Source organism: Ambystoma mexicanum, chromosome 9, assembly GCF_040938575.1.
Source record: "Ambystoma mexicanum isolate Mex_15411 chromosome 9, UKY_AmexF1_1, whole genome shotgun sequence".
Taxonomy (NCBI): Eukaryota; Metazoa; Chordata; class Amphibia; order Caudata; family Ambystomatidae; genus Ambystoma; species Ambystoma mexicanum.
Window position 1 is genome coordinate 289,036,123 of NC_090931.1, and position 12,475 is coordinate 289,048,597.

Consider the following 12,475-nt stretch of genomic DNA (forward strand, 5'->3'; position numbering starts at 1 on the left):
CTGATTAAGAACTTCTTGAGATCAGGACAGCAGAGCATGGCTTCACCGGGGCAGTACAGGAGTCAGGAGTTGATGTTGTTCAGCTTTAGGAGTAGTCTTCAGGTTATCAGTGAGTTGCTTTTCTTCATAGAGTTCTTGGCTCCAACGATATCTGTTGAATGGCTGTGGAAGCCCTCCTTTTAGCCAAGAATTGGGTTGGGAGCATGCCCAAACCCACCAATGGTAAGGAACTGCACCATTCAAACAGGAAGTGGCTATCTAATGATGGATAGCCACTGGCCACAACATCTGCCCAGCAACTGACACGCACCAGGGATGTAGATTGGGACTAGACAGTACCTGCCCCTTCCTCTGGTCACACACACAGACCGCCCCTTAGCCTGCAAAAGTCACAGCTTTCCCTGGGAAAGGGATTTCCATATAAGGCATTTCCTGACCCGCGAAGGGAGGAAGAAGGCCAAAGAACAAGCAAATAACCTTGTGGCGCGGGCATCTTGGGTTGCTAGTCAGCTTTTGTAGCCATTGGTGGCAAATGCAAAGGTGCACAAGTCAAATGTCACAAAACAGTAAAAATGTCACCACTGCCACCAGCTTGTCTTAAGCCTTTGTAAAAGTAGGATCAGTTCCAGTTACGAAACACAATCCGGCGGAATCGCGTCCTAGGAGAAATCCAGGGACTGCCCTGTACTACAAAAGAAGTAGAAACTTCAACAGAAATACCAAATCTACAGATGCTCAGGAATTTATCATTCTAACTGCTACCTACAAGTCACAAGAAAACATTAATCACTATAAATGCACATTTACCTCTTGAAGAACCACTGAATGTAAAGTGGGGAAACACGTGTAGAGGGCAAAAAAAAGCAAAAATTATTCCTTCTAATTCTGTGAAACAGTACAGACATTTTCCAAATTTTCCAACAACAAAAGACAAATAAAACATTCATGTTGGAGAGCCTGTCAAACAGTGTTTGAATTCTTTCTTTGTTGCCTTTGTAAAAGTAACCAGAAAGCCATTATTGAAAATGATACAAGGATTAAAAAGTCTTAGGGACTAGTCAGTTTCCCCATAAGAATGAGCAAACGAGCAAGGGAAGTAAAGCTGAAGGCTTTACTTACCTCAAGACAGGGTTCAAAGGAAAGCAAAAAAGAAAAGGTGTCCCATAGACATCTGTGGGAGTAAAGCAGCAATAAAGAAAATCTTTCCTAACACCTTGCAGCTCTAAAGAGATGCAACCTGCAAAAATGCACTTCCTTGAAAGTAATGTTTGCCATTACTAGTAAGCTTCACCTTTTCTCATAAGTTTCAAGCTTGACATTCATAGTAAACTCTGTGACGGATGGACATGTTTTAGGCACAGTGAAGGGACTCTGTGGGCTATCAAAGCCAGGTGCCGTCACTTGCTATATGGTTTAGGGCCCAGAGTGGAGGTAAGGGGAGGTCCCCAGCCTCCCCAACTTGAGCCTAGGTAGAAACACTTTCCAGAATCCAAAGCGCCCCACAACTTCATCAGAGGGAGGGATCTTTATAGGGGAATAGTCCAAGACAGAAATTTCAGATAAGCACTTCGGGAATCCAAATGTCAGCCAAGGAAGATGGGTTAAGTCTTTGGGAGAAGAAGCAAAAACAATACCTGAGTCACCCTTTTCTCATGATCATACCCCCTAAAACCTGTGATCACCTGTCATGAAAAGCATTCACCCATCTCTTGCACAAGCCCTCAGAATCATTAAGGATTGGTTGCCACCTTTCCCCAGACCCTTCCCCATTGTCCCATCAGCTACCTTTCTTATGATCAAAACAATGTTGTGATCCCTTGTTGGGGAGATCTTTTCACAGGCCACTGGTGTGGGTGTGAAACCATCTATCCTAAGGGCAAGACAGGATTCCAACAAAAAAAGATAGGCCAAGCTCTTCTTGGGTAGCAATGGCAGAGCAGTCAAACTTCATTCGTGGCAGGGGAGAAGCCTGGTCGATGTGTACAGTTAGTCCCAATAGATAACACAAAAGAGGACACTTGTACCATACCTGCAGGAAAGAATTACCAGGAAACTATCTTCACGACCAACCAGAATATCTAACTCCTACTGTCTCCAAATTCCTAGATTCCGCCTACAAAAAGCAGGTGGAAACAGCTTCCCTGTAAAAGAAGCCCAGCATTGGGACGCTCTACCAGTTGCGTTAAGAAAGGAGCAATCTTACAACAGTTTCAGGCGCAACAGCCGCACTTGGCTACGCCATAATGATCACTAACCCATTGCCATACTTGCTCGCTTTTTCCACTTTCCTCTCGGGCATTAAATATCTAGTAACTGTAATCACCCTTTGCTCTTGTACATATCTGTATCTATGTAAAATTGTAATTATATATCTCTTCTATGACAAATGTAACCAAGCCATAAGTAATCTTGTCATGATGTGCGCCCATCTAGCTTAGGGTTTGGGTGCCCTACAAATAAATAAATAAACAAACTACACAGATATACTGAAAAATATATACTATTTATCATTGTACAATAGTGTGGGAGCTCCTCTACTGAGGATGAACATGGTTCAAATAACCTGTTCTAATCAGTCGGTCCCACCCACAAGGGCCGTCTATCACTGAAATGCGAGGCAATTCTCCTCTGAACAAGAGCACCATCGGCAACCGCAGATACAAGTTTTGGCCTATTTGGGCTTCCTCAGTGAGGTCATGCTGGTCTTCTTTAAGGCACAGAGAGCAAGGACTCTGTCTGGATTACCCTGGGTTACTTAGGGTGCAACCCCAAGTAAAAGAAATTATACAAGAGTATGGGAGCCCCTTTACTGAGAATGGGCATAGTTCAATTAACCTGTTCTATGGAATGTCTTCACTATGGAGGGTCTACAGACATGTTTTGGCTCACTGACCCTTCACAGAGGAGAAATATCAATTTGCGTATTAGTCTGGTCCCACATGGTCCCACTGAGGAGGCCCAAGAAGGTCAAACAACATGGCTGGAGTTGCTGTTGGTGTTCTTGTTCAAAGGAGAATTTACTAGCATTTTGTTGCTGGACTGCTCTGTCTGGTGGGTGGGACAAGACTGATATACAAATGGTTATTTCTCCTCTGTGAAAGGTACAGTGAGCGAAAACCTGGTTGTAGACCCTCCTCAGTGGGAAACCTCCCATAGAACAGGTTATTTTAACCGTGTTCATTCTCAGTAGTTGGGCTCCCACAATTTTGTTTTATTCTTTATCGGGTTACACATAAATAAAGGATCCCTAGACATAAGCCACATACGTCATGTTCAGAATATACACTGATAATTTATCAACAGGCACGGTAATCCCCACAACCCCCAGAACACAGTACAAAAGGCAACACACATATCGACCATATACTTAAGTGTATCACTTAAAGAGAGGGGAGTGAAGCAGTTAAACTATTTAAGCAGTGCCCAAAGATCTAGCAAAAGTCAAGAAATACTTAAACTTATACAACAACCAAAGTGCCTCAATGTACCCCTATGAATAGCTGGAAACAAAACAGGACTGCAGCGCAATGATTTATTACAATTTTAATAATAATTCACAGGTAAGTACTAACATTTGAATATAAAAGGATCAACTATATAATTTCAGGAATTTACAAGTTGAATCCACTGAGGGCTACCCATTTGTGCAAATTTGTCTAAATAACCGCATCATTTCCCCAATAATCTATGGGTCATGAAACCGGATTTGCCTCATTCCTTATTGTACTTTCCTGTTCATTTCACCACAAAAGAATCTTTCTCCATGTACTCTTTTGGTACAGCACCTTTTTACCATAAACAAGCAATTAATATGAATCGTGCATTGTACCTTTTTCTTGAAGTCTGGGAATTAAGTTCTTGGAGCTCCACACCACCGCTGGACCTGTATAACTGGCCTTCAGAAACCTGGTTATGGCCACGTTTGGGATTGACTTGGCTGATGAGGTCTTGCCAGAATTGCATGTGCTCTTTCAACTGAAAATGGGTTGAAATGCTGTGCTTGGCAAATTGATCAAGCAGCAGTTTTCTGAGAAATTCTATAAAGTCCCCTTCAGGGCATTCAGGCTGAACATCTATTTGAATATTGTTTTGTTGGACCCATCATTCTTCATTCTGAGCTCTTTCAACGAGTAGCCTGGATGTACATGGAGATTGTCCACCTGTGTTTTGAGGGTTCACACTAAGTGTTCCAACATAGAGCTCCTATCTCCCGCCCTGTATTCCTCTCAGCTTTCAACTTTTCAACTTCAGGTTAGTCCTGAAATGGGAATGGTCCATTTCAACTTCCGAATCGTGCACTCGAGACCCCCATTTTTAATGATTTGCATCATGTGTGCCAGGGTTGGTTCAACCATCTCACTTTGTATGTGTGCTTGGGTGAGCTGTCACCGTCCATTGTATCTTTCCTATGCTGACCAGCAGTGCTTTGAACTCTGTGTGAGAGGATAGTGATCCATTTTGTTTTTCTGGGTGGATTTCCTTAACTAGCACCTGTTATTTTCAAGCTCTGATGAAATCTGTTGCCTCACAACTAAAGCAGTATGTCCAAATGAATCCGGCAAACGGTAGGAGGACACAGCATAGGGAATCAGCATGTCCTTTGCCTGATGCCTCTGCTGCCAGCCACATTTTCACTTCCAAAACTAGAGTTGTAATAAAGATTCTCTGGACCATCTTTTGTCAGGAGAAGTTTGCTCAAGAGACTGATCACCTTTTTTTTAAAGTTGAAAATCAGGCCACCACCATTAGTTCTCAGTCCATAGGATGTGAGGTAGGCACTAATCACTCAAAGAGGAGGTAATGCCCCGGGTCCAGAGACAATTCTTGTTGATTTTTGATATGTTCAGACCAATGATCTGGGACCATAGCTGTTGAAACTGTTTAGTGCCATCCTAGAATCTAACACTGTCCCACCTTCCTGGACTAGGACAGAGATTGTACCTATATATAAAAAAGGGGGTTAGGGAGCTACCTTGCAATTACAGGCCAATCTCACTACTGGACGCAACTGCCTAACAGACATGACCAGTGTGGAGGAGGGGCATTTAGGATAACACTATAGATTGCCAAGAGCAGAGCGTGGGGTGGGGTGAGGGGGTTAGTGCATCAAATCCAGTCACAGTATCTCTGGGCCCACCCAAGGAGGGCCCACATTCCCTGGCACTCGACCCACGGGCATCTTCAAAGAATGCCCTCCCAGGGAGCCTGACGAGAGAGCAACCTGCATGCCCAGCTGCCAGCGAGAGGTGCACCCGCCAAAATGCCATTGCCTGGGCCAGTGTGCCCTGCACAGAAAACCACAGGCCCTCATCTCCTTTGCCCCATCCCCTTTTGTAGTTCACTCGCCTCTTTCAGTGATGAGGGGTGTGTGCTGATCGGAGTAGTTGGTGTAGCCATCAATCCCAGAGTACATTTGCATTGGATCAGTACCAAGTCCCTGTCCCCAGAAACAGTCTGGTGGGGCATTTGTTGAGGGTCCTGACTAGAGGTTTTATTCATGACCCCTCCAGTCGTGAGGATCTTGGGGCCTTTTACACTGTACCACCAGAGAGAGCTTTTATCAGGATTGTCTGCATCACTGGGGCTCCCCAGGGTGGACATTTATTTATTTGGTAGCTTGTTAGGCATTTATCCAGGAAGCAAAAACTGTTTCAAAGAGCCCACAGGGCAACAGGGAGGGGACAGGGGATGATAAACAATTACAAATTATAATACATAAAAATAATAAATATAAAGCTACAATGCGGTGGGGAAGACGAACCTGCTATGCCTTGTGAGGATTCAGAACGTGCAAGTGCAGAAGGGAGAGGGAATTAGATAGGTGCTTTGGTGCTCATCGGTGAGCAGCAGGTGAAGTGCAATGTAAAGTAAGTGCAAGCCTCCAAGGGTGGAGGGTGAGCCGAGGCAAGTGCTGAGGATAGACAGCAGCTGGGAAGAGACTTTGTGGGAGCATCCCGAGGATGCATAAGGGCCCTGCACATCAATCAAGCGACTGTGAGATTAGCAGAGGAGAGAGGAAGGGAAGGAAGAGATAAAGAGGAAGGTCTTGAGGTTCTTCCAGAATTTAAGAACGTCCTGCTCAAGACGAAGAGGGAGGGGGAAGCTGTTCCAAAGAAGGGAGCCAGCTGAGGAAAGCGATCGACCATCAGCTCTCTGTTTAGCGAACCGCTTTACACACAAGGAATTGGTGCCAGAGGGGCGCAGAGGTCCAGATGGGGAATATTTAGTAAGAATGAGTTGCAGATAGTACAGTCCCCAGCCCAGACAGCCTTGTGGATGATACAGAGGGATTTGAATTTAATCTGTGAAGCAACTGGGAGCCAGTGAAGACTTTGTAGGGCAGGAGAGATGCGGTCCCTGGGCTTGAGGCCAAGGATAGATCTTGTTGCCCTATTCTGGATTAGTTGGTGGGGTCGCAGAGTGGAAGAAGGTAGTTTCAGGAGGAGGCTATTGCAATAGTCAAGTCCAGAGAGAACCATGGTACGGGTAACATTGAGCCTATGGGGGAAGGTGAGGAAGGTCGAATTTCTTGGCAATGTCCTGAGTTTGATGGAGGAAGGAGAGAGAAGAGTCGAAGATGACTGAGGTTTCTGCCTTCAGAAGAGGGAGCAGGGGGGGAGAGCCCATGCAAGAAGGCCCCAGAGTGAAGGGAAGATGTTGTGTGCAGGGGTCCCAATAAGAAGGATCTCTGTTTTGCTGGCATTGAGGCAGAGTTGATTGGAAGTGAACAGGCCTTGATGGCAGAGAAGCAGTCAGGGATGATGGAAGGTGCAAGGGCATCCTCAGGAGGTTTGAAGAAGAGTTGTGTGTCGTCAGCATAACACTGCAAGTTGGGGGAGAAGGAAGGTGGATGTGAAAGAGCCAAGGCAAGAGAATAGAGCCCTGGGGGACGCCACAGGTGTAGAAGGAAGTAGGCGAGGAGAAGGTGCCCAGGATGACTTGGGACGAGCGGTCAGTTAGGAAGGTCAGCCAGTCCACTGCCCACTCCGAGATATGCGTCATGGAGCCTTTGTATGAGGGTGGAGTGGTTGACTGTGTCAAATGCAGAGGAGAGATCAAGAAGGATGAGGACAGCAGGGGAGTTGGAATCTAGGAATGCCAGCAGTTCTTCACGGGTGTTCAGAAGAGCAGTTTCAGTGCCTCTGAATGCTACATGAAAACGACATCTGCTGAATTCAGCAGCCAGTCACTCGTCTACCTAGGGCATCTTTGAGATGCTTATACATAAAGGGGATTGCAGGCAGCTCCAGATTTGCTAAAGTTTTAGGATTTGTTAATGGGGTATCTGGTGCAAATCTGAGATGCTTGCTGGCATTTCCATATTTGCTTCAGTGCAAATCTTTATGGATCAGGACCAAAGTGTTTGTCCCTCATACTTAGAAAACCACAGACCTGGCATTTCCAGAACCACTTTTGGGAATTTTGTGGGAATTTGAACATTCAAAATGTAGCACGATTTATATCTAAATTTGAAATATAAACATTTAGGAGGGTTGTAGGTCATCTGGTCGTAAACAAAAGGATCGAATGCCTTTTGATCGACAGTCAAATAGTAAAAAAAAAGGTTGATATTTTTTTTTTTATGGGGGGGGGGGGGTTCCCCCCAACCCCGTTTTCTTTATTAAAAACATTTTTTTACCAACCCAAACTAAAATATATATATAAATAAATTAAAAAATTCGACCTTTTTTTTTCCGACCATTTGACTGTCGATCAAATGGTCATTCGATCAAATGTTTTCGACCATTTGACTGGACAGCATTTAGGAAGCAGAATAATGCATCAATGAGTTTCGAAAAGCAGATTCCAGTGCAAATCTTTGCAAATCACGAAGACTGGAATTCATGAAAGCAAAATATAATTGAAACATACTATTTCAACAGTGGTCCTTTACGACCCCGAGATAAATCTTTGAGTATGTTTCACTATATTATTCAGTGTTCTCTATTCATTAGCCTTAAGCAGTGTGTTGGCTTATTAAAATTGTGGTTTCTTTCTGTGAAAGGGATGCCATGGGACAAAGCTTCCAGGAAGAATTTTCAGACGTGCTGCTACTGAAAATGTTACGATCTGCAACAGAGGCATCCAAAGATAAAGACAAGGTATAGCATCATTGAGAGATTTACACAGAGGTAGAACTTGCTGTTACGTTCTAATGTGTATTTGAATTTCATTTTGTTGTAGAGAATGTCAGAACAGGATTTCAGCATTTTAACATTCAGAAAAATGATACCCTAGATATCGAGACATCAAATGATTCAGTAAATATATGTTAAAACATTATATTTGTTTTGGTCCCAAAACAATAAAAATTTCATCTGAATTTTCGCTTTCCAAATTAGCCATCTTTTGGCAGAGATGTTTGTGCAAGAGACTGATCACCTTTTTATTTTGTTTAAAGTTGAAAATCAGGCCACCACCTGATGGCCTGGTTCTTAGTCAAGAGGATGTGAGGTTGGCACTAATGACGCAAAGAAATGGTAAAGGCCCGGGTCCAAATAAAATTCCTGTCATTCTTCATATGTTTCGAACCAATGATCTGGGTACTGTACCTGTTGAAACTGTTTAATGCCATCCTACAATCGAACACTGGCCCACCTTCCTGGACTAGGGCCGAGATCGTCCCTATATATAAGATGGGGGGGAGGAGGGTAGGGATCTACCTTGCAATTACAGGCGCATCTCACTATTCATCACAAGTGGTAAAATCTTTGCCAAGGCTGTACTGGGGCATTGGGAGACCGGGATTGATGAGCAGAATCCAATCCACCATTTGCAAGTCTAGCATAAGTACAATCGATCAAAGCCTTCGCCTCCAGTTTGTATGTAGTAAATATGTGTCCTTGTGGAAAATGATTCTCTACTCAGTCTTTATGGACCTATTAATGTCCTTCGACAGAGTTCCCAGGGCAAGGCTATGGGAAGTGTTTGCGCTTATGAAAAAGTCCTTATCTCTGCTGAGGGCTATACAGCGTTTATATCAGGCTAATGTGGCAGTGGTCAGGTGGAAAGTAGACAGGAGTATTACTAAGCCCATAGCAATAGAAATTGGTGTGCGGCAAGCCTGTGCCCTTGCCTCAAAAGTTTTTGTTTGTTGATTAATGGGGTTTGCAAGAGGCTGCTAGATTTCCCTTTGGATGCCTCATCATTGGCGGGCAATAAAATTTGGATTCTTTTGTTCGCTGACGATGCAGTACTTGTGTCACTTTCTCTCCTGGTGGACTTAAGCTGCAACTAACTGCATTTGTGAATTTTTGCATAGCTAACGGATTAACCAATAATGCAAGCCCGACGAAAGTCCTGGTGTTCAGTGGGAATCAGCCCAAGCATAAAGCCATGATAAAACTAGAAATTAATGGAGAGCCCATTGACCAAGTGGATACTTATGATTATCTTGGGTTGAGAGTGAGAGACAACGGCTGATGGACTGCCCAAATAGCTAAATCAGGCTTGACCTTAACAAGGTATAGTGGAGAGATTGCCAGGTTTGCTCGCGAACATGGGAGTGAGTCGGTAAAGATATCCATTGAGGCGTACAAGCCGCAGGCTAGGAGGCAGAGTTGTGGGGGAATGTAAATTATGGTGCTCTTTCAACAACAGAAAATAATTTCATGAAGAATGTATTGGGTTTGCCAACAAGTGCTTCAACTCTGCCAGTTATTGTGGAGTTGGGCCTTCAGAGGTTGGATATGCTGTGTAGGTCCAAACCTATGTATTTCTGAGCTGGATTATTGACAATAGAACTATTGCTCAACTATAGGGAGGCAGTGATGGATCGCATGGCCAAAGTAGGAGGGACCTTGTTACTGTGGTTCTTGCATATAAGGAAAGAATTCACTGCTGCAGGGTTAAGTGCGTTTTGGTCTCAACTTGACTAGATGAATTCTGCATCTAAGGTGTTCATCACACAAGCACTAAAGGTAAGAGCAGAAGCAGGCATTCTGAGCCTGGTGAATCAGAAACCTGGATTTAGGGACCACTGGGACTGCAAATTAACCTTTGAGTATGAAGAATACCTGGATGTTGTGTAGTCGAAGTATCTGAGAACATTGAATATTAAATTGCGACTGTGTTTCTTAGCAGTGAGGCAATGGGCCAGTAAATGGAGTAATGGAGGTGAGGGTGCAGGGGGGGAGTGGTGTATGCTCATTATGTGGAATGACATCTGAAAGTACAGTTCATTTCCTGCTCATCTGCCCAGGATATTTAGATCTTGTGGTGGGGGGGGGGAATTTAAAGCCTCGATTTCTAGTAAGATTGATTCAATCTGTGGAACAGGCTATGAAACTTTGCTGCGATTCACCTGATAGCCTAGCGGTTCACTCTTTGTGCAACTATTTGTATAGGGTATGGAAGGAGGAGGATGTCCAAAATTAGAATAACCCAATGTGGTTGCTCTTAATATGCTAGATGTGCCTTTGATGAAGCTAACAATGATGAAAATCTGGCTCTGTAGTTGTTCTGGCTTAGTACAATACAATTGTGGAACGTGAGACACCAGGCGAGGGCATCAGTGGAACGGGGCTTCCAGCCTGCTGGGTCTGCAGTTGGGGCTGGAGAGTCCCCATCTTGCCCGTGTGGGGGGGGAGGGGGAGGAGGGAGGGAGGAGGGAGGGAGGGGGGGTGAATCCGCCCTTTGGCCGCAGGACTCAGGGAGCGTTGAGGGCCCTGGTGAGGAGGGAGAGGGGGGGGGGAGGGGGAGAGGGAGGGAGAGGGAGACTCTCTCTCTCTCTGTGCCGGAAGATGCCAAGTATGTGGCACCCACCGCCAGAAAACAGCTGGACACCCCTGGGTGCTGGAGGAGCCTCTGGATTCCCTGTGGCCCTGCCTGCAGCCTTGCCCCGTCTGGGGAAAGAGGTGCTAGAGGCACAGGGGACACTGCAATAGCTAATTGAAGCGGGTATCCGGCCCGCCCTTGAATTGGAAGTGCAGCGAGGGAGGTGAAAGGCCCACTGAGTAAGGGGCCGGAAGGGTCCCAAGTCCAGTTGAGGTGGTGGTGGAGGACTCAGTAGATGCTGGTTGCTCCAATAGGAGGAGTGACACGGGCTGGGGTGGCCTGCCAGCAGAAAAGGAGGGTGAGGCGGTGACCGCTTGGAAGGAGTGGGATTGTGGGGTCTGGGGGTGAGGTGTGGGCCCCCTGGGATTGACAGGGGCATGTGCCCGCCTCCCCCTGACCACAGGCAATCAGGACACCCGCAGTGCCCTGAGAGTGCAGGGGGGATGCAGAGAGGCACCCGCGGTCTCTGAAACCAGGGTGCCCCAACGTTAAAAAGATACACCCAGACAAATAGGAGAGGAGGCGCCACAGCCAATTCAAATTGGCCGAAGGTTATACCCAGAGGAGCCAATCTGGAAAACTGAGGTTGCCTTTTGATCTGGAGGCAGAGCCCTAGAGGGCTCCCAGGAGTGCACCGCGACTAAGCTGGTTCCAAAACAAAGGACACTCACCCGCACATCATTGGGGTCCCCCATCTTGGAAGGAAATAAAGACCTCAAGGAGGCGCCAGTGTCTGATATTGGGGCCCTGGGCCTGTGAGCCTGCTCCCCCCCCCCCCAACCAGGCAGTCTCGACCAGTTTCGGGGGGCACGGTAACATCCATCTGAGGTCAGACAGGCCGCCCCAAGGCACTTACATAGCAGATGGAGCGAGGGGTCGAGATACATGGACGCAAGGAAGACGCTGCCCCCCCCCCTTTGAGTACAAGCCCCAGTAGAGAGAACGGCTGACCGAGGTCAAGGGTCATGGATGGGGGAAGACAGCTGTGCCTCCAAAAAGGATGTGGCGCCCTCCTGGAAGAGATCAGAAGTATGACGGCGGACATAGGGGGAGAGTGGACAAATCACCCACAGAATTGACAAGATGAAGGAAAGATTAGAGGAGGTGGGACATAACCAGTCCTCCCTGGACACATTGGAGACCCAAATGGATGTGTGTCTCATAGAGGAGGAAATCCTCCTGAAGATGGATAACCTAGAGAAACCAAGAGGTGAAATAACCTCTGGTTATTTGTGTTCCCTGAGAAAGAAGGGGAGACTGAGAAAGACTTGCAAAGGGCCCTTTTCGCCATCAGCAAACACATCTTTGATAATGACGCCATTGGGATTGAGCAGATACGCAGGGCTGGGGGTGCGGCGGGTGGCCCCAGATCCATCTTTGTACGCTTTAACAACTATAGCGACAGACTCCAAATTTTGGAACAGGCAAGAACGAAGGGCTCAGTAATGTATGGCTCTGCAAAGATGATGGTATTCCAAGACCTGTCCTCCCACACCCTCTGGAAGAGAAGGCTATGTGCCCCCCCTCACCAGGTGGCTGAATGAAAAAGGAATCAGATACAGGTGGGGGTTGCCCTTTTCCATTTCGTTTGAAGCGGAGGGGTGCAAATACAGACTTACCTCGGAGCAGGAGATTAAGAGGGCTATGAGCGAACTGATGGCAGAAGGAGAGACCCTGCACACTTCAAGGAAACTGAAGC

General features: G+C 46.1%; 1 protein-coding gene across 3 annotated transcripts in view; it reads left to right on the top strand.

Annotated features, from left to right (window-relative positions):
- Window positions 1-12,475, top strand: part of HEATR6 (HEAT repeat containing 6) — a 1,218,923-nt gene that overhangs the window by 1,055,630 nt on the left and 150,818 nt on the right. For all 3 annotated transcript variants that reach the window (XM_069614663.1, XM_069614664.1, XM_069614665.1), the window contains one exon: window positions 8,006-8,102. In XM_069614663.1, the coding sequence (XP_069470764.1) occupies window positions 8,006-8,102 (97 nt within the window). The remainder of the gene's footprint in view (window positions 1-8,005; window positions 8,103-12,475) is intronic.